This window comes from Centruroides sculpturatus, unplaced genomic scaffold, assembly GCF_000671375.1.
Source record: "Centruroides sculpturatus isolate CEXI.00-Female unplaced genomic scaffold, Cexi_2.0 scaffold1069, whole genome shotgun sequence".
In the NCBI taxonomy this organism is placed as follows: Eukaryota; Metazoa; Arthropoda; class Arachnida; order Scorpiones; family Buthidae; genus Centruroides; species Centruroides sculpturatus.
This window is the reverse complement of record NW_019385224.1, coordinates 154,734-177,855: the sequence shown is the minus strand read 5'-3', so window position 1 is coordinate 177,855 and position 23,122 is coordinate 154,734. Positions and strand designations below refer to the sequence as shown.

General features: G+C 33.1%; 2 protein-coding genes across 2 annotated transcripts in view; one reads left to right on the top strand and one right to left on the bottom strand.

Moving 5' to 3' along the window:
• Positions 1-5,780, top strand: part of LOC111636386 (UBA-like domain-containing protein 1) — a 23,086-nt gene extending 17,306 nt beyond the window's left edge. The window contains exon 3 of the mRNA XM_023381626.1: positions 4,771-5,780. Within this exon, the coding sequence (XP_023237394.1) occupies positions 4,771-4,998 (228 nt within the window). The 3' untranslated portion in view covers positions 4,999-5,780. The remainder of the gene's footprint in view (positions 1-4,770) is intronic.
• A 60-nt stretch (positions 5,781-5,840) lies between these two features.
• Positions 5,841-22,677, bottom strand: LOC111636382 (ribonuclease Z, mitochondrial-like). The gene is made up of 22 exons (XM_023381620.1): positions 22,239-22,677; positions 22,125-22,175; positions 17,571-17,641; positions 17,066-17,130; positions 16,036-16,090; positions 14,015-14,152; positions 12,872-12,939; positions 12,740-12,798; positions 12,608-12,668; positions 12,494-12,545; positions 12,245-12,407; positions 11,711-11,849; positions 11,538-11,623; positions 10,912-11,042; positions 10,757-10,841; positions 10,543-10,684; positions 8,484-8,617; positions 8,330-8,417; positions 8,140-8,260; positions 7,772-7,850; positions 6,125-6,269; positions 5,841-6,049 (listed from the first exon to the last, which is right to left on the bottom strand). The coding sequence occupies exons 1-22, from the start codon at positions 22,532-22,534 to the stop codon at positions 5,897-5,899; spliced, it is 2,382 nt and encodes a 793-aa protein (XP_023237388.1). The 5' UTR covers positions 22,535-22,677; the 3' UTR covers positions 5,841-5,896.
• Positions 22,678-23,122: the final 445 nt, after the last annotated feature.

Genomic DNA, 23,122 nt, shown 5'->3' with positions numbered 1-23,122 from the left:
ATACAGTGGGTGATCGGTTAACGAACATAATTCATTCCAAGACTTTGTTTGCTATCCGAATTGTTCATTAACCAATTATCGATTTACCATAGGTTTTTATGGGAATTTGATTAATTTGTTCTGGAAACTACAAAAAATAAAAAATATATACTTACTTATTAGGTTTATTTATATGTAATAATAAAAATACATATATACACAGTCTTGCATTTTTATTAGTCATGTTTTTTCTGTTTGTAGGGGTTTAAAGAATCTGTCTAATGTCGATTGCTTTTCTCTCTTCTTCAGGATTTTTCAGAAGTAATTAATAGCATTGTAATTGTAGAGATCCCTAAGCCTATTAACCTCAACCTGGTTTGGATGCTATTCTAAGACCATTGTTCTGACATCCTCCCACTTCTTCAAAACATCTTTAATAGCAGATATCAGCATTAATTCTCCTTTTCAGAAGAAAACATATTGCTGTGTTTCTTGGTGTTCTTCATTCAAGAGTTCTTGGTGTTCTTCTGTTGTCAGATCAGTTTCAGGTTCCGTTATGAGCTCAATGTTTTTTATTTCTCAGATATGATTTTTGTTACTCCTTTAGCTGCTTGAGTCTTCTTGATTATACAGTATCTTTCTTAGATAAGATTGAACTGCTGCCTACTGTAGACCTGTTCAAGCCATACTGCCCAGCAATATCAGACATCTTCTGCCCACTCTCTACCTTTGCTATTGTACTCTCACCTTTCGAAAATAAAAACTGATGCAAAACTTAATGAGTGTCCGCCCAACAGTCTCGAGCTATATTAACTATATTAATGCTACTATTAATAATTAAATGTTAAGTAATTTGGCTGAGAGGTAGTCATTAGGTGCCTACTCTTGATAAATTTAATAATTTTTAATCAAATTGATAGTTTAATAATTAATTAAAGAAGGTTTAGAAAAAAAGAATCTGCCCAAAGCATGACTTGAACACGCAATTCCCACATACTATGCAGTCATGTTGCTAGTTGTGCTACCCAGACTTTCATCCAATTTTCACTTTTAGAACTATTAATTTAGATATAACCATACCAGTTACTCACAGTACTAAGTGAAGATAGTTTCATGTTGCAGGCCCCACTTTGAGTTGATCCTTTTCTTCCAGAACCTTCTAAATTAATTATTAAAATATTAATTTAATTATAATTATTAAATTTATCAAGAAATGGCACCTAACTCTAGTGCCAATTTGTCTTATAAATTATTAATGTTATAGCTGTTTCTAGCCTGATAATATTCGACTTTGGTTGGTGTATAGATGTAGGAATCTATAATAAGTGATAGACAGCATGCTAATCATTTGTTACAAAAANTTAATTTAATTATAATTATTAAATTTATCAAGAAATGGCACCTAAAGCTTACCTCTAGACTAAATTACTTAACATTTAATTATTAATAGTGGCATTGATATAGTCCATTATAATCTGGCAATCGTTTGGTTTTAATCTAGAAATCAAGATTTTAAATGTTTATATTTGTGTACATGACTTTCACACTTCCAAATTCAAAATTGTGTCTAGACCTCATTACTATATTTAATTCTTATTGTTTGAGGTATATTTTATGTTCTTTGTATACTTTAAAGTATACAAAGAACATAAAATATGCAGCTTCAAACAAAAGAATTATTCCACATTCTTTGGCACTACATTTTCTCTTTACAATAAAACTCTGCTGCTTCACAATCAAAGGAGTGGAAAAGAAAGTAATTTTTTCAAGTTCTTCTCTTAGAATCAATGTTTATTTAATATGTTTCTGTTGTAAATGTTCAGACTGTACCATGTTGTGTTAAGTAAATTAGAAATTAATTATATTGATTTTCATATTATATTTTTTTATAATAGTTACAAAAGTATATTCACGTACGTTTTAATCATATGATATATAAATATCCATTAAATTGTTTCACATAAACATCAAATAAACCGTTACACACTCAAAATATGTGGAATTATGAAGGTAGCTTCTCAGTTATAAATTGAATTTGGAAAGCATTTCTTGGAATGGAAACTTTTTAAAAAAACCTCTAGCAACTTTTGAAAGTATACCTCTCAATAAAGGCGGCTTCAAACATCCAGTATTTGCCATTTCCCACTCATTGTGGATATATTGTACCAAATCAAAGGGTGATTATTTGGCAGTCGGCAAGTACCGAATGTCTCAAGTGTTTGTCTGTCAATTCTTAAGGTGCTACCTTAAGAATTGACAGACAAGCACTTGATAACAAATGTGTGTAATGCCAGATTTACACATAAGCTAAATAACATATAGCTTAAGGTCTCAAAATCTTAAATTTATCATTTCTTAGAGATCTGTGTTATAACTTGGACCTTGAAAATGTTAATCAGGCCTGGGTGGAGCTCCAAGGAAAACAATTTGAATTGAATGCAAAATTGTCTTTTTTTTTATGTAGACAAAAACAAATTTTAAGTCTTTATAGTATTAAAAAATGTGTTGCAATAGTCTCAGGTAGTAGTCATCGCAACATAATTACTATTATGACTAATTATTTTAGTACTTGTTTTTGTTCATTTTCTCATTAACTACAGTAATATAAAGAATAGTAACTTTTCTAACAATGCAGGAATTTTGCCAAGAAAGAAAGAAATATGCCAATTTATATTCTGTTCGTCTCCGGTTTGACTATATTTAAATGCATTCTTCTAAATTGTGCAGACTTGTTTTGTCTATCCAAATCAATAAAGACAACAGTTTATTAACGAGTTTCAGTTAAATATTAGATATCGGCAAACTTTTCTTGTTATTTATAAATAGAAATTTAAACTTATGGGGAATAGCCAATACATAAAAACAGTTAAACATGATAGAAAAAATTTAGACTCAGTGCATAAAATTTTATCTTAAGTTTAGTACAGTAATATGTGATAATTAATATACAGACGGTTCACTTACACTAGAAAAATACAAATTGAAAACAAAAAATAAATGTATTCAAAAGTCTCCAAATAAAAGTACAGATCACTTGTTTGTGTGCATGTGTGCATGCATGCAGATATCACATAGTTAATGTTCAATTGCCAAGAGTAGGAGGAAAATCTTTGTGTGTACTGGTACATTCAATTAAATGATATGCATACTATAAATTATAAATGACTGCATGATAAAGCAAACTCTTTATGTATAAAATATACACACAAATCTTAAACTGGCCATACAGATAGGAGAGTTCTGTTGCAAATTTTTTCGGTCTACTTCTAAAATGCGTATATGTTATGTTCTTGCCTAGTTATTAGAAGATTGAACTAATTTAGTTATTTGTCTACATTTGGAGACTCAATTCACTGTATATGTAAAAAAAAAAAAGTAAATTAGTCTGTAATTCAAAATTATGCATATAACATAAGTATTGGACAAAAGTCATGACTATGATGCGAATGTTTCATTGAAAAATATCATTGTCATTGCAGCATTTGCACCATGACCATCTATTTCAATCTCAATTTTATGCATGATTGCTTCGGTATAATCTGTCATCCATGCAGTTCTGTTGTTTGCTTTTTTTCAGCCATCAAATTTTCATTTTATACATTTATTATAAGTTGATATATTTGAAAGTATTTATTATATAATATTTTTTCATATCTGTAATATATAAGTAGGGTCAGATTTGTGCATGGAATGAAAACCGTTAACACTTACCATTAAGTAACCATAAAACTTACCATTAAGTGACAAAGCTAAAAAGCGTTGTCACTTAATGGTAAGTTTTACGGTTACTTAAAATTACACAAAATTTATAATATGCATGGATTTATGGATTGATGCAATGGACAGGTTAAAAATTATATTCTTGCTCATTCGATGAAATACAGATAAGTGCTGCTTAATGATGTTCCACTTAATAATGGGCCACAGGGTGTGTGATGGAGGTTCCGCGAGATTATAATGAAGAAACTGCTTGTATCTTTTCCACACTTAGATTCACAAATACTTATTACAGTGTTATATATAGTTTAATTTAAATTAGTAAACTGTATCATATAGCTTTCTCTAAATATATACTGTGACGTTCGCTCAACAATGCACTTAAACTGTATCCCCATCATTAAGCAGTGCATACGTCTAGTGTTGTTAGTCTGGAGATTACGTTAATTCTTTTAAACAATCTTTTATGCAAAAATTAATTAGTTATTTTCTTTGTGTGCTAATATTTGCTTTTTTATTTTTTTTTATTAATTGTTGTTCGTAATCAAGAATTGAATAACAATAATCTATCACCCAATAATTAATTATAAATAAATAAAAAGCAATTTATATAATGTTTTACCAATATTTTGTGTTTTTTGGAAGCTTGTTTCAAAAGTGCAAAAGTGTTAGCGAAGTATAGTATTATTCTAGTTTTGTTGTCATTGAATAATTTAATTGATAATTTTAATCTAGAAGTCCTCAGAAAACAACGAGGCTAATGTTTTAGAAAGTAAATCCCACCTTCACATCATTCATTGAGAAGAAGTTTTTAAAAGTTGAACTAAATCCAGAATTCCAAAATGTTAGTCCTAAGTTCAATTGTGTTAACCGAAGTTGTTAAACAATATAGAAATTCATTAATATTTTATCATAACTAAATCAAATTTTCATGAAATATTATCATTGTTTCAATGTTTATCTGATTTAAAACATTTAACTTGGCAAAAGTCCAGACATTCTTTGATATTACTGCCAAATTATGTTATTTTTTGAAAAACGACAATATTCTAACATTATTGTACTTTCCTACAGATCTGCACACCTGCCAACACTCCGGCTACTCCTCCTAACTTCCCAGACACGTTATCGGCATTTTCCAGGATGTCTGCTTCGGACAAGATGGGAACATCACCCACACTGTCTCCCGTGGCAAACAATAATAATACCAATGCCACCACAACAACGGGAACTTGCAGCAGTCTAGGAAACCACCAACCGCCGGCATCGCCGCACGGCATGGAGATCGAAGCTCAGAGATAAGAGCACAAGTCCTCGTAACGTAGACGCACACTACCTTATTGCTACTTTGTATCAAAGTGGCAAAGGATGACTCTCTTGTCCCTGTTGTACCAGTAGATATCCTCACTCCTTCCGCCCAAATTTAGAACTTGCCAGGGCGTGACTAAACGGAGCTGCTGGAGGTAGTTTCTTATTGGTTAGATTTAAATATCACATGGTTAATTGTATTTTTTGTTTTGTTTCATTGGAATGTTTACTCCCGTTTTTGTTATATATATATATTTTTTTGCCATCATTAATTTGATAAATCGTGTTGAAATTATCGATTCCGTACTCGGAATGAACGCGATGAAGTTACGGATGTTCTGTGATTTTTTATTTTCTTTATTTCAGTTATTTATTAGTAACGGCAAAATTTGAATTAAGAAATTCGTAAAACAATCATCGTTGGTCGTCTTCCTTTTAAATAGAGGTTTTGTAGACTATATTATTCTTGCCATACTAAGAAAATTCAAAGCATGCAGTTACAGGAAACCATTGGTATCGATCATTAAATGTCAAGAAATTAAGTTTTAACAAGGTTTTTCTCCCATTTGTTTCAATCATCTTGCCATTTCAAGTAATATCATTGTCAGTTTTATCACCAAACAAAGTTCACATACTATTTTTTATGAAATTGTGTCATTAAGACTAAACAGAGTGTATCTGCAAATGCAGAAACGTTAGGGGGGAAAAAATGTATTCGCCAACTTATCGAATATAATGTAAAGTGATTGCCATTGTTCGTTAAATGAATGAATAAAGTGTACCTTCTCAGTTTACCATTTGGCCCAATTTTGTTTAAGTCAAACGCCGCCGAGCTATTTCCGTTATTTAAAATAATATTTTATTTTACAAAATCCTACAGATAACTTATATGTTACAAAGCATTCTGCTGCATCATTTCGGTCAAGATTTGCTTCTGTCTGAGACGTTTTGCAGTCTTTTCTTGCATTTCTTCGTAGTGTTCTGCAAAGAGAGATTTTAAGCAGGGAAGGAACAACGGCAGGAGTCTCAGATCGCAAGGTCTCACCTAAAAAAAAAGGTAAGAAATTTTTAACAATGGTCCATAAGTTTTATGTAATTGGAAAAGAAGTTTAATACTTACCACCATGTTATCGAAAGCAAAACCAATCGTACCAGAATCATTCTTTGGAAAGATTGGAACTTTGGCATATCGTTGACTAAAATGTGTCAGGATTGTAAATTGCGCATTCATCCTTTTACTAACGTCGATTGCTTGAGAGGTTGTGCTGTAAGAGAATGTTGTTGAAAGGAAATAATTAGACAGAATTTATACTGACACAGCAATATTAATATGTAGAATATGTTGATGTTCACAAAGACTTATGTAATTGTATGTGGATTTACACTATTTTGAAACTATTGCTTATTTTTTCAATTCTTAGTTGCCTGCCAATCTATTCAAAAATGTAGTGACTGTTTCCTGCAACTCCTCCTCCCAAAAAGTCCTTAGGAACCAAGTCTAGACTGCAAAGCAGATGTCCAAAACTTTCCCTTTACAATTTTCAAGCTGTTGTTTTGTTCTCTCAGCAACATAGGACCACATGTCACAAAAAAGGTTGAAGGAAAGACCTATTGTCCAGCAGTGCTATTACTTCCGTATAGTACAATATGCACCAGTATTTATCGTGGTTCCTTTCAGCATTAACTCAACAGGAAAGGGACCTTTTCAGTACATGCTTCAAAGAACCACAATAAATGCTGATGCATATTGTGCTACACCAATACAATTACAGTAGATACCCACTGTCCAGCATTATCGTCATTCTTCACAACGCCATATGGCTCCACATCACCAAGAAAACAACTCCTTGAAAGTTTTAAATGGGAAATTCTTGATTGTCCACCCTTCAGCCCAGACCTAGTCCCCTAGTGAATTTCACCTTTCACAAAACAAGGATTTTTTGGGGAGAAAAACACTATGATTGAGGATGAGCTTCACGTATCAGCTACTACATTCTTGAATGGATTGGCAAATGATACAATAAGTGCTTGAATATCTAGAGCAGGGATGCTGCACCCGTTGCATATCGAGAAAAATTGTCCAGCACGTAACTTATTGTACAATTTCAGTTATCAATCTGCTTTACATTTATTCTAATTAAAGCACGTTCATTTCATTTCTTCAAATATCATTCTAAGTCAAGTCTAAAAATATTTATGCATGCCGAAGTTTTAAAAATAAGTATGCTTACTATGCAGTAACCATCTCTGGTCTAAAGTGACTGTGGAAAAACAGCCTACAGTAGGGGTAAGCAATCCTTGGCATGCATACACGCCAATGACTTTTCAGTGTGCAACCTAGGGCTCATTTTTTAAAAACTTTTCTGTTCTGTAAGTACTAAGACAATTTTTAGAACTGTTGGTTCTGGCTAGGTCCGTAACAGAGGTAGCCAGTTGTAACAGATGGTGCCCAATAGACTTTGACCTACCCACAAAAATTTCCAAGGTAATCTGTATTCAAACTAGGAATGGCAAACCTATACTATTGCCAGTTTGCTTGTCTGAATCGTTAAAATGTCCCGTTTTCACTCAGAAATCGCTCAATTATGATTTCCGAGTGAAAACGGGACATTTGAACGATTTTGTGGGTGGTTGAGATTCCTTAAAAGAAAGATCGGATCAAGGCCATCCATTTTTAGTATGCATAGTTACTAAACCAAGATTTAATAGTGTTTTTTATGTTAATTGAAGTGAAATAATTGTTATAAAATATGCAAAAAAATCAAACCTGTGAGTTTTAAGTTTTGCTTCTTCTTCTAAATCGTCTTCCATTGTAGCTTCATGAATCAACAAAGAACAGTTCTGACCTAAAATAATATACATATTCTTTGTGTTACTATCAATTTATAACTCACATTGCAAAATAATATCTATATAAAATAATGGAACTGGTAATGAGTTCCAATTGTTACTACAGGATGACTACGCAAAAGAGGAACTCACGAGGAGTTAGGTTATGCTGTAAGCTGGCTTGTGGTGTTTCCAAACTCCTCATGAGTTCTATGTTTATCCAATTATGCCATAGTTGCAGTATTTTAAAAAAATTAATATAAATTGTCTTTTCGTCATAGCAACAAATTCAGAATATATTTTTACCTGCTACGATTAATGAATCGCAAGGCATTGTATCGCCAGAATACACCACTTTGTAATCACAAGACGTGGTAAATAAGATAGCGTGAGCATCCTTGCAGTGTTTAACAGGAATGGTGGATACCTAAAAAGAAAAACTACAATTATAGTGGTTTAATCTACACATAATGGGGCATAAATGCAAAATGTTTACCTCCTTTAACTTTGTTGTTTCTAATAATTCTTTATAATTGGGCACATTTTTTTCATTATTATATGCTAAATTAATGTTTGGAATTATTCTGTAAAGACAAAAAAAAATGTAAATGCCTTTGTCAAATTTAGACCAATAGAAATTTTGCACTTACACGACATTGTTTAACAGTGGCTCAAATTCACAGTGGTAATTATTCAACCATTGAATAACATAAAATGGCGCTACGAGAAACAACGGAACATCTCCATTAACTTTCGATCTAGTTTTCAGAATTTGCACGAGACCCTGTAACGAGAAGGACAATTGGTTCTATTAACTGTAGCAAAAAAATTTCATTTGGATTTGTTTTTGCAAAATATTGCCACAAGACAGCCATTGTAGATATTTCTGATTTGCAATGGATCGTCCAACTTGAACTATTCATACTAAAAAAATGAGTTAAGGCTGGATTTGACTTAAAATTCCACAAACACAACCCCAGGTGGTGAGGGATGGGGTTTGACACATTGACAAAACTGAGACAAAACCACCCCCAAAGCAATAAGCTAATGCCCAAACTATGGCCCCAGGTCAAATCCAGCCTGCAAACTTAATCGACACACAAATTATAGAAATACACCTACTTTTAGTATATGGGGTTGTTAGGAAAGTCCATACACCCTCTATGACTTTTAAACCACCCATAGGAAAGCGACCATGTGCAATCCGTCAAACATGATTTTAGTGCCCTTAGTGGCAAAATATAGACTAAAACAAACTATCCAAGTTAGTTTTCTTGTCTTTATTGGCACAAGAGCCATATATTCCAAGCTGTGTCATGTCAAATAATAAAAACTGTATAAATACAACCATTACAAGTATATAGAACTGTACAAATAAAAATCACAGTGTATTAGCAGTAAAACAAAACAAAATAATCAAATATATCTAAACACATTAGTGACTTTCAGAAAGTCCGGTAGCACACTTTTGGCCTCTGGCCCAAAATTGCCGACAAACTTTCATTTTTAAAATTCATGCGCGAGTTCTCTCAAATTCAGAGCTTTCATACAGTATGTGTTTCACACTTAATACACAGTTACAGTATTGCCTTACTGGTTGTTCTTCACCCTACAAAAGATATTGATGAGTCAGCTGGTACAACCAATTCTCAAAACAGTAAAAAATCACCTCAGATCTGTCATAAACCCCATTAGGTATCCAATTTTCTATCAGAGGCTTGACTTCAGTTTATTGTGGACTCTTTCATTCTATGTGTTCTGTGATATCTCTGCTATTCGTTTTTTAATGACTGGCTTCAAGTCCAATGCCTTCAACAGGCATTGGATGTATTAAAAGACTAACAGACTTTGCAGCTACATCAGCTTGTTCATTCCCTCTTATACCTATGTGGCCTGGGACACAATGGGATTTTAAAAAAGAAATTCATTGTAAAGAGACAGCAAATGAGTTTACAAATTTTCCTAAGTATGGAGTGTGAAATAGGTTTAGACAAGAGCAAAGCTTGAAGTGCACAGAGCCAGTATAAATCACATATATAAGGAGAAAAGTCATCTTTGCTATTTTAAGGCTAAGAAGATAGCCTGCACAGAGGTTTTTCAACAGGAGATGTCCGAAAAGCACTGGTGCACAAGCGCAATGTTTGACGATTAATTGGATCCAGTGTCCGAAGAGTAGATTTTCATGTGGAGCCTTATACAGCACATCCATAATCCAACTTTGAGCAGACAAGAGCCCTGTAAATTCCGAGCACAGACCATTTATATGCTCCCCAGGATGAGCAATTTAGTACCTTTTAAAAGGTTTAGATACTTTAGACATCTATTCTTCAAATTGTGCAAGCGTGGTAAGAAAGTCAGTTTCTGGTCAAAGATAACACCAAGATTTTATAGTTTTCAAAAATATAAAACTAACTTGAAAACCAACAGAGCTAGGCAAGAAGTCCAATTACAAAACAAAAGAGCATTGTTTAATTAGTACAAAAATGATATTGTTTGGCAGAAACACTTACGGGAAAGAGCAGAAGAGACTAAGAAAGTTATAAAGGGTATACAGACTTTCTTAAGAATTCCATATATAGAATATGCAAAATATTTGTGGCCCACCAATTCAAAAATTTGGATGCCGCTGCCTTAACCGCCTTGGCTATAGGGTCGTAAGTTCAATATTTTATGTCATCCTTTACATTATAGGATTATAAATTCACTTACCAGATGATGATCAGCGTGAAGATGAGATATAAATATGCATTTTATTTTTCTTATAATGTCTCTTATTCCTTCGGATCCATACAACCTAAAGAGTTGAATGTAGGTTCCCTCACCGCAGTCAAGTAACATGCAGATTTCTTCACTAAATTGATTTTAATGATTTAGATAGAAACATGTAATCCTCTTGAAAAATCTTTCTTAATAAACTACTTACTTGATATGAACGAGTATTCCCGAAACGTTACGAACTTTACTTGGTATGCAAGAACCAGTACCGAGAAATGCAATTTCAGGATATACTAAAAATATAAAAGTTTATTAGATTAAATTTAAAAATTATTTTAATTATTAATTTAAATATAGTCTCACTGGCATTGTTTGTTTCATTTGGTTTTTCTTCCAATAAAATATGCTGAAGTTCTTTCAAGTTACCCTCGAAGTCCGGTTTTTCAAAGGCTTCTCGATTGAACGAATCGACATCCAAATTAACAGAAGTTTCTCTAATGTTAAAGTAAATTTTTATTTTGATTTATCTACAGGATCTTCCAAAAAGAATGCTATCACTTTAAATTACATAATTATGTTAATTATTATCCGAGAAGTGCACGATGTACAACGATTGATAGAATAATCGTCCAAGTTTTGTCTCCCATCTGTACTCAAATGTCTCTTAGTCTACTACCTCAGGGAAGTGCCATAAATGAAAATGGTGACTCCACAACAGAGAAGGCATTTTACATTCTTCAAGTAATCTACAAGACCATAAAATTGTGGCTACTGTGGGAGGGTGATGACAGATATGTTGTAGCGAGCATAGGAAAAATTTGAGTATTGGTCAGATGCGTGTACTGAGAAACTGTAATGAGCAAATAAGAAACTTGGGACGGTTTACCAATGTTTTGACATACGTTACGACATTCTTGGATAATAATTACAAATTAATAATTTAATTTAAAATGAAAGATTCCATATATAAGTCAATTATTAACAATTACCTGCTCAAACCTTCTTTCGGACGAAGAGAATAAGATACCATGCTTTCCGAAGGAACGACTAAAGAGCTGCCATAGTTGCCAGAAATCTGTTAATTACAGAATATTCTGTTAAAACGATTTCCAACACAAATTCATGCGATATTAAGTTATAAAATACTAAGGAATATCCTCACCATCTCATTTGTAGTTTTTAATAGAGGAAAAATTCGTGGATGAATCAAGTGTAACATGTGTTGTATCCTGTGGATGGCTATGCTCGATAATGAAGCATTCGATGAATTTAGTGCAAGATGCATGGTGCTTGCAGGAAACCTAAAATATATTTTAAACGTTTTGATTTTTGCATTTTAATAAAAAAAAAATCAATACAAAGATTCCAACACAAAATTTCAATGATAATATCACTTTGATTTAATCATTTCAGTTGTTAGAACTTGCTATGAGCATTGACAATTACCAAATTTTTTGCTTTATAAGACATACCATTGTACTGAACACACCACATTTTTTATATAAATATTTCTGAGGGGAAAATATTCTTTGCAGTATATAGAATGTATCATAATTTTCATTTGGATACAAAAAATACCACATTTTTCTATTTGCAAATATGCTGTAACAGTCGTTTTAAGTAAAGAAATGGCAATAACGTTTAATTTTTTTCCATTTCTACTCATCTAAATTTTGTGTTGGACATATTCACAAACCTGTTCATCCATTCCTGGTATCTTTGATCGCACAGGACGTCCAATTCGGTAAAATGGATGACGACCGAGGCATGGTTATCTTCCGTTCCACATGACTGATGCACTTCGAATGCTTTCTCGTTTAGCAAAGAATCCAGATAATCAGTGGACGGACATTCCAACACTGAAATTTATCTCATAGCTTACAGACACAATCGAGTTTCCATAACAATCATAAAATACTATATTTAGCACAAGTTTAAAACTCACCAAGAAGAACGGGACCTGGTTCTATGGGAGCCACGACGTCTCGAGAACGGACCTAAAATGCATTTATTTTCAAAATAATTGCTTACAGAGCATCAATAATAAAGAAATACTTACAATCTGACCATTGGGTAATGTCACATCTTCACCATTTTTAAGTTGTCCCAATAATGGGCCACTAAAAATTTTTTCACAGTTAAATTTTAACAACTTTATTAGGTTTTTTTTTTTTTAAATTTGATTACTTACGGAGGTACCCCATAATCGACACATTTCTTAAGTAAGAGCTGGCCGGGTTTATCGTGGAACTGTAACCGAGAAAATTCAATTAACAAACATAAACGTGTATATTTTTCTATTTTAGAAAATGCTTCTTAATACCTTGCATATGTATGCGATAGAAATATCTTTATTGTCTTTGTCGAGGTCGGATTTGTGTTTTTTTCTTGCTGAAAATTAAAACTTCGTATTTATACAACTGCCAACAATAATAATAATAAAATCATAATTCAGTTATATCAAAACTTTGTGCGTGTAATAAAGACGATAACAGAAAACAATAGATAAAATTGATACATTCATAAATTAATAACAAATTTAAATGGCCAAGCAATTAAGGTTTGTGTCCATCACTTCAAGGAAACCAGATTTGGTTCCAGACTCTGATCCTTGGATATTTTTGTTATTCTGGGTCAGAATAACAATATAATACTCCAGGTCTTGTCTCTTGTCCAGCTACACTATTGTGGTCTGAGTGGACTTGTTAATGGGCATTTTGTTCTTTCAAATTATTGTTTTCAAAAACAATTATATATGCATGGTGTGTAGTAAAGTCCTTACACACTGACTTGTGAGCGATGCACAACAGATACATGGTAACAAATGTGGCGTGAAGACAGAAAAATGAGAAATTCACATATTATAAACAAACAGATGAGAAATACACATTTTAGTATCAATGCTTGATGTGCACATTAACATTTCATGCTACTTGCAGATGTCTTTTCATACTAAACTGATCGTGCTTTACAACCCTGTAGTTGAATTTTTTCCTATATCATGCATTGTTTTTGAGACGGGAATGCTAGTTTCCAAATTTCACTGCTAGGGAGACTGCGAGTGGTCTCGTCTCATAGTGCATAATCACTTTACTATAACTATACATCACGCTTGTAACCATAACTGACAAACACAGGTAGCTATGTAGGTGAATAAGGACTTTATTACACACTTGCATATAGTGATTTGTTAATTAACATTTTGCAGCAATAGGCTAACACTTCACACCTTCATGGATACAATAGAAGTGACTTAATTTGTTCTCCAAAAACTTCCATAAAGCAAGCTATGCTAAATTTTTACAGATTGTGATACAAATTATAGATACATCTATGTTATATTATAAAAAGGAGGAACTTTTAGACGGGAAGAAAGTATTTAAGAATTATGAAATGCTGCATTTAATAGTAGAGCCAGATCCATCGATCCCAATTTTTGTAGCAGTCGTACAAAAAATATATTTACCTCCATTCTGTGAATTGTTCGACTCTGCTTCGGCTTTCAAAGGTTCAGTGCCATCTTTCGTTACCTCGGAAGAGAGTGGTACATATTTCACTTCCATAGAATTATCAACAAACACTTTGTTCTCATAACTCTTGTACTCTATAAAAAAAAAAAAAGAAGGACTTAATGAGAAAATGAAAATTAAGATTTTTGTTCTCCTGTGTGGCAAAGTCTGATATTGTTAACTTTAGAAGCCAAATTTCAAGAAAAAAATCTGCTTAATGCCCAGTGCAAACTGATCACCGACATCAAAGCAAATTTGCCAGAAATTGAGTGGACATTCGTAGATTGCCCAATGTAGGGTTTCTTATTTCCCGGTATTTTGCTTGTCCCGGGATCCCGGGATAAAAGTGAACTGTTTCCCGGGATAGAATTAATTATTTTTAAGGTATACAAAATATCTTGAAATCAAATGATATAATTATTTTCCATTTTTTAAAGTAATTTTAAAGTTTTGTAACCTCCAAAATCATATTAATAATGCTGTGTTAGGTCTATAGGCCTATAATAAAAATTACCTTTAAATAACGTAGAAATTTTCACAAATAGAAAAAAATTAATTAAAGTTTGCTGGAAACTGCATACAACAACAACAAAAAAAATGTTTTGAATTGAGTTAAAAATTAAAAAAATGAACTTCTAATTTAGAAGGTAATTTTCGTTTTTTAAATAAAATATAATACAAAATATTGCAAACTTTTATAAGATTTTAAAAAGCAAAGATGGTCAATACTCCGATAACTCACTCTAATTCTTATTTTAGTAATGAAAAGTCTTGCCACCGAGAATGCCCTTTCCGATTCAATTGATGTGATTGGAATAGTGTTTAATGCATTTAAGAGAAGACAGATATTATGTGTTTTTTCACCTGTAGCCTGGAAGCTTTCGAGTTCGTTTTCGAGATTGTAGTACTTCTTTCGCTCTCTAGTATTCTTGATTTGTCTACCTTGGCTGCTTTAATAGCGGCATCAAGCTTAGAGCTCGATAATTCGGCAATTCATTTGGCTTTAATAATCAGGTTTATGAAGAAAAACTTCATACTTGCAGACTTTGTACTCGTTTGTATCCTTGCCCAATTTGCACAATCTGGCGTCAGGCATTTATTGAAGCTACTGGGCATGGTTAAAACTCAAGACAGCGTAAGCACAATTATTCCAGATATTACAGGTTCCGACAAGTAAAGAATTTTTATAGTCATGCCACAAATAAGCTATATATTGATTATTGACCATTTGTGACATGCTATAACGAGCAAAAATTTAAAAAAACTAATAGGTAGGTTTAAAATTAATAAATACAAATGTATTCTGGCAGTGAATGAGTTAATTATGCTTTCTATTTGCAAAACTCCTCAACCTTAACACAAAATAAGAAAAAAAGTGAATTTTTAAGAAATTTGCGGGATTTCCCGGGATAAGAAAAATTTCCCGGGATATTTCCCGGGTTAAAAAAACAACCGGGATCCCGGAATCCCATTTCAGAAACCCTAGCCCAATGGCAGGCTCAAAGTCTGTTCTTTCAAAGAAATATAGGTGGTCAGTTTGACAAAGAGTACATTTGGTTTGTTGGATTTTTTTTTTGGTGATTAGCAAGTCTATGCAATCATATGCATACAATCATCATGGATTTCAATCCATAAAATCTGGTTTCCATCTATATGTCAAAGCAACTGCATTGACTAGTTTGTGTCGTAATTAAGGTTCTTTAAAAGTAGTCAACATCAATCAAATCTTTTGAAATTACGCGAGAGAAATCAGTTGTTGTCAATTGGCACGACGACGTTATTAATGGATATCGACACAGTCTATTTTTGGTATGAAATTACACTAATTGTTAATGATCTCCAGAAAAAACTAATATTTTATATCTCATTTACAAACAGATCCGTAAATATTCTTATTTTTCTACCAATAAATATTGGTCGCTATTACACTATACTACAAGTAAAACAATTAATCATTAACAGATTCATTATAACTTACCTACTGTCAAGTCTTTCATATCAATGACACATTTCATTGTATCATACAGTTTGCTCTGAAAAAGAAAATTATAACCGATCATACATTTTGATCTGAGATTTTAAGAAAACTTCAGCTCCATAGAATCTAATTAATGGTTTGCAGATTTGAAAAGTTAAATATTTGCAATTGAGTCGGTACAGTTGATCGGAAAAAGTAAATCAGAGTTCTTTCGAATGACCGATCACTTACTGACCTCTTTGCGATACTTTACATTTGCAATCATCAAGCGCAGATTTCAAAAAAGAATTAGTAAATGAAATAAGAAATTACTTGTAGATAGATGTGTGTGCAATTTGTATCCAACGAGATTGTGCAAAAACTGAGGTTGTTTATGGCACTTTCGAAAACTTGTCGAAAATGAGTCGAGGTGCCCAATTAACTCGTATTCTTAATAAAATTAGCCATATACACAAGAAATATGTTTAAAAATTTACAACATACAATCAAAATCATTTGATATTCCTAGTACTTTGTACTCTATCTAATCTTTCATATATAAGTACTAAAGATTTCTCATGTAAATATGTGCAAATCTAATGCAACCGATTTTGAGTGCTTTTTAAGTTACACACACACATGTTGGTCACATCCATGTAAATACATGTCAGTGTTTCAAAACTGCTCTTTATTTCTTAATTACCTTGTATCTCTATTATATTCTTTTATGAAACTGCACAGCACACACAAATATCATTCATCTGATATTATTACTTGTAATTGGCTATTCTCTTGTATATTTTAATCATATTTGTTGTAGGCTTGGCCATCCCATGTGGTCCTGGCCAAGCCCGGAAGGGTAGTTAAAAAGATTCTCTTGATGCCCACAGAGTAGAAAAAGGGGAGGAATGTCATGAATATGTGATCGGATGCAAAATTGATCCTTCAGTGGAACAAAATTTATTAAATGCCATCAAAATTAAACAAAAAAATTACAATAAACAAACATCTTGCTAATATCGACTTTAAAAAAATTCAAATAAGTACTTACCAAATTAGGAGGACCGTGCAAGAATATCTTAGGAATGCCAATCTCCTGTACAGTTAATGACAGGCCTAAAATTACATGGAAAATTTAAATCATCAGTCTATAATTACCTTAAAATACAAATTAAAGCCTGTTGAATTATTATTAATTCTAATTTAATTTAAATAATTATTTTTATATATCGTTGCAGTAGTGAGGAATCATCCTAAGTGACATTTTTTATATGTTGCACAAGACTTTTCACCACAGAAGAAACTTTGTCGGAATCAATTAGCACCGATCGCAGCAATCAAAATATGAGTGCTGTAATTGAAAACGCATCCTTTGCCGTGGAAAAAAGTGGAGAATATATAACATTCCAATAAGTATAACTCGAAATCTATCATTTGACGCTTAGGACCATTCTCCACCATTGCGACAATATTACCGTTTCCATTGCTATTTTACAAATATTTACTCAATTAGATGTCATTTGTCAAGGTTTCGCCAATTAGATTATTTCACTTACCTGGAAGACCGCCAAAATTCTTCCAGCTTTTATACGTAATAAAAATAGCTTCCAGTTTAGATAATTTCAATCTGTATATAAAGTAAAAAACAATTTATATTTTAAATATTGAATCATCAATTTTAACATTATTCAAGTCATAAAACTCATAGATAACATACAAGCAAATCTAGGTTTATGCTGTCATATGAACCACCATGAACAAAAAATGCTATTCACACTATAAATGCTATTCATACTATGTGACACAAAGCGAGTTAGAACGCAACCGGTCAAAAAGGTTTGCCAGTTGTAAAAAATCAATTTGTCGAACAAACCAAAGTTTCACAAAAGTCGAGATACTCTTGACTACTAATTAATCAGTCAAACGATTGCCAAAATGGCAGTTTGTATCTTCTTTGTAGCAGTTCATATGCTAGATGCAAATCTAGCTTAAAGTATTTGCATTTGGATAATAGAAATAAATTGCAAAATAAGCAAAAATACAATAAATAAAAACAAAATTGCTTGCTATTTTACCAATACAACCACAGACCAAAATAGTCTTATGCTTAAATAATTTACAATGCAAGCAACAATTACTAATTTCTAATTACAGGTATCCCTCATATGACACAGTTTCACTCTAACACAATTCGAAAATTGGGAAAACCCTGTACAACATAGTCTCACTCTAATGTGGATCGAGAATTTGAGAAATCCTTTGTACAAAATTTCACAATTTTTAAGTAGAAACTGTTATCAGACAACCTTAATTTGATTTATTTTGACCAAAATTATGTTTATACGAAGGTTTCAACATTTAAAAAATGTGCATACACATACAAATCTGCCTTATGACTGATTTGCCACTCAATAAAATGTGGGATACTTTACCACATTTCTTACAAATTCATATAATAGTGATTGTAAACGATGGCTGACAGTGAATATAGAAGTATACAGAAACAGAAAATGGAAAAGATAGACAGAAACAAGTATATAAAAAGAATTGAACTAATGTGGATTGATCCCAAGTCACCTCTGTGCAAATATCTGCCACTCAACTTACAGCTATCATGAATGTTGAAAACGGATTACGATTAGCAGTATATATCATATGTTCTAATGTTAAATCTATTTTATGAAGAAACAAAAGCACATCTATATCTAGGGTTTTATCAAAAAATTCCAAAATCTGCCTACACTTTAAGCCCAGTCCCATTCAAAAAACATATTTCTGTTTCTGGTTCTCCACTTGTGAGATCCAAATTTGCATTGGAGTCACAAACATGTCAAAGTTTTGGAGTACTCCACATATGCAGAGACAAATAAAACACTATAGGATCTTTGAGACCTAAGATTGTATTCTGAAGATAAGTAGTCACATTGTGTATCTTTGAATCTTACTCAACATGGGCCATCTTCAGAAAACAAACTATAGCAACAGTAGCACAACTATAGCAGTTGAAAAGTTATGATTTAATAAATTCATTTTGTATCAACTTTAATAAAGTTTTATGGTTTACGAGGGGTGTTCAAAAGTATCAGACCTTTGGTCGGCAAAAATACATTTATTTATTTTGAGGTACAAAACCATAATCCCCTTAAAGTAGTCTCCTTGGTAATGTATACACTTTTCCCAGCACTTCTGCCATTGCTGGAAACACTGCTGGAATGCATCTTTTGGAATGACCATCAGCCAGTCCATCACATTTCACATGATGTTTTCTCTTGATTAAAAATTGGGTTCCTTTTAGCAGCATTTTCAGTTTGGGAAATAGTCAAAAGTCACACGGAGCCATGTCGGGAGAGTACGAGGCATGACGAACCACAGGAATGTTATGTTTGGCGACGAAAGTCTGAATCAGATCACAGAATGGGCGGGTGCATTATCATGATGGAGCTGCCAAGTTTTGGTTGACCACAGATCCGGTCGTTTGCATCACACAGCATCACATAGACGACGAAGGACCTCCTGGTAGTACTCCTTTGCAATGTTTTGGCCTTGTGGTGCATACTCAAGATACACCACCCCACAGGAGTCGAAAAAAACTGTCAACATGACCTTGACATTTCTGCGGACCTGCTGCGCTTTTTTTGGCCTCGAGGATTGTCCCCGAAAGCCTGCTGAATCTTGCGAATGGTTTCCGCTTGGGTATCGCCAAGGTTTTGGCAAAATTTGATGCAATATCGCTGCTCACGTTATTCAGTCATTTTCCAACTTAGTGGAATCCGACAAGCGCTCACTACACGTCCTCACTCATAGCCAACGACTGACACTTCCTGCAGGTAGGAAAAAATTCAGGACTGTGCATGACTGTCCCCTCCACAACTTCACCAAAAGAGACCCCTCGTGCATCATTGGTTTACACAGGAAAAAATAAAGGTCCGATACTTTTTGAACACCCCTTGTACCTATACTTTGTTAAGTGTAATTAGTCATTATTAACTGATGTATGAATTACACATGACCATTATACAAGGGCGGTTTTTTCAAGCTCCGATGGTCCATAAAACAAAGACAAGTGTAAATAAAAAATGAATTTATTACCAAAAGTCTTCACCACCTTTAAACACCCAGTGTATAGTGCTGAGCAACTTCCACTTCTTTCCTGAACAGAAAAAGTGGCTAAGATGTCAGAGATATAAGACTAATAACGATCTTCAAAACAATGTTAGGGCCCACCTCAAATCATTGGCGGCAACATTCTATGAAGAGAGAATGGAAAAGCTCATCCACAGATACGACAAATGCCTCAATCTTCACGATGATTATGTCAAAAAATAACCATTTATGTACTTAACTATTGCTAATAAATTCATTTTGTTATTTACACTTGTCTTTTTTTTTTTTTTTATGGACTATCAGAGGTTGAAAAAACTAGCCTATGTATTTATGAAAATATCATTGGGATTATAAATAGTACATACAGGTAAAATTACAGCTCCGAAGGGAAACGGTTGGGACCCAATCAGAGCAGTATACCATTCCCATAGGAGTAAAAAGCAGAAAAAGGAATTGACGTTGTATATGTAAAGATGCAAGATATAGCCCCAAAAATCAGTAGGTCCATCTGAAATTTTGAACACCCTCAAAAGCGGAAAAAAATTTTAAAAGGAAAAAATATGAAAACTGCTAAAAATCAACTGTTTTACACTTTACTAGAGATGGCTAAAAAAAACACAAGAAATGCCACAGTACCAATTACTTAGGAGTTTGAAGTTGTGCCATGCACTTTGTCAAGCCTATCACCACAAAATTGTTTGTTTTATTAAGTTATGGCAATGCAACACTTGAGCGATGCCTTCTGGAAGGTCTTTTTAAGGGTAACTGACCCCAATTCAGCCATTACAGATGTGGAGAAAACCCAGAAAACTCCACGTGGCCAGCCCATCCTGGCAAGGTGTGAACCCATGACCAAACTGCCAGTGTTCAGGAAGTGGAACCACTTGGCCCTATCGCCACAAAAATTCTGGAAAATATCTCACCAAGGATCATTACTACAGATATGGTTTCTTTGACTTCTACAGTTCATCTAGTACAGTGGTTCCCAATTAGATTTTCCTGCATACCACTTCAAGAAAGAGCTCAAACTCGCATACCCCTTATAGCAGAAATTCATATTAATCCATACTATTATTATAAATTCGAAGATAATTCTGTCTGTCTGTCACTTTTTAACGTCTAAACCGCTAAACAGGTTTTAATAAGATTTGGCACAGAGATAGCTTACATGTTGGAGATGGACATGGGCTACATTTTACTGCAAGAAAATATCTTACTCCCACAAGAAAATTTGACATAATGCAGGCAGAGCTGTGGGTAGACAGCTAGTGATAAATAGAATAACATTTTTTTACATTTATTACCTTTAAAATACAATTCTAATAATAATGAAAATAACATAAGGTTATTTAATTATAATTTGACAAATGTGCACGATTTTCTTTGCACAACTTTGTAAAATCTGGTTGCTTTTTGGTCAGCTTCAGTCTCGAGTCATCTTTGAGTTGAAGTCTGTGACGATGTTTAGTTTTCATGTTTGTCATGGCCGAAAATCCACTCTCGCAGAGGTATGTTGTGCAAAATGGTAGTAAATATTTTATTGCTGCTGCTTCGCTGACATGATGATAATGTTAATTGTACAATTTTTGTTTCTTGCGTAAGAATTTCATTTAGGTATTGTCACAAATGCATTTTTTTGATGAAATTTCAAGAATATTTTTAGTTATAAATAAAATAATTTGTGCATTAGACATCATGTTGTAAATTGCTGAATTTTTGATGGTCCACCCATTATTTTTTTGATTGCTTTATCTCATGCATTTAAATTTTAAATCAGCCAATTTTAGATTGCCACCCTTCATGCAATTTCGCATATCCCCAGGGGTACGCGTACCACTAATTGGGAACCATTGATCTAGTAGGTCAAAAATTTATTTTTTGGGGATTAAAACTCCTCACTCAGAGCTGCAATTATATCGCAAAGGTATAATTACGTAAGGAATGTTAATAATATAGTTTTTACTAAACAAATTACAAAATATATGACAGAAATTAATCATACTTACTTATGTTCATTTGCTAATCTCTGAGTTCCTTCCCCACAGTTAAATATGTACCTAGAGGATTAACTAATTAAGTTTAATAAGTTTTAGAGAATATAAACATTGTAATAACCTCACCTTCCATTACTTGTGGACACATATAAACATCTCGAGCTTCCTTCGCTTCCATTGCCAAGCACGTGCAAACTTATGGTAGAAGGAATGGTAGATATCGTTGTTTTAGGTTTAACTTTCGGCACACGTGGCTGCGCCACCACATTTTTCGATTTTGGCATCTTAAGTAATGTATTAAGCAGTTCCAAGTCCCTATTTGATTGATATCTACGCGTGATTAGTAGAATTACGTTGTTTCGAAGAGCAATATTCGCTGTTTTATTCCAAATTGTTGTAATATGAAAAATAATCAATTTCATAACGACAATATATCACTTTTACCACCAAAAATATCTTTAAATTGATCACATCGCTGCGTAATCTGTACAATTTTAGTCATTGTAGCTACGTTCTTAAAGATCACGTGGCCGCCATGATTCCGGAAACAGTACACCCTCTACAATCCAAAGTCATTTGCACTTTTTTTATTTTTTATATTAATTTTAAAAATTGTAAGGAAAATAACAAAATAAAATAATTTTACTGTTTTAATAAAATATAAAATATTGGAATTAATTAAAAAATTCAAAAATAGAATAATATATCTTGCTAAAATTGCAGAAATTAATAAATTCGCACGTTGCCCGTTTAAACGGATTTATACAGCTGGACGAAAGGCGATACCCTTTCTCAAACCTACTGAAGTGCTGTTAATGTTCCTCGAACCATTACTAGGAGTGATCGACTGTCGTACGAGATGACACCCCAGACCAGCTTATTAGCAGTGCAAGCAGTGTGCCCTCAACAATAAAGGCGGGATTGGAGTGCTCACCAGTGTTCCAAAAACGAGATTTGTTGCTAAAAAAAACTGTTGCCAGTTCATCATAGTAGTGCATTCTTCTTTGTCA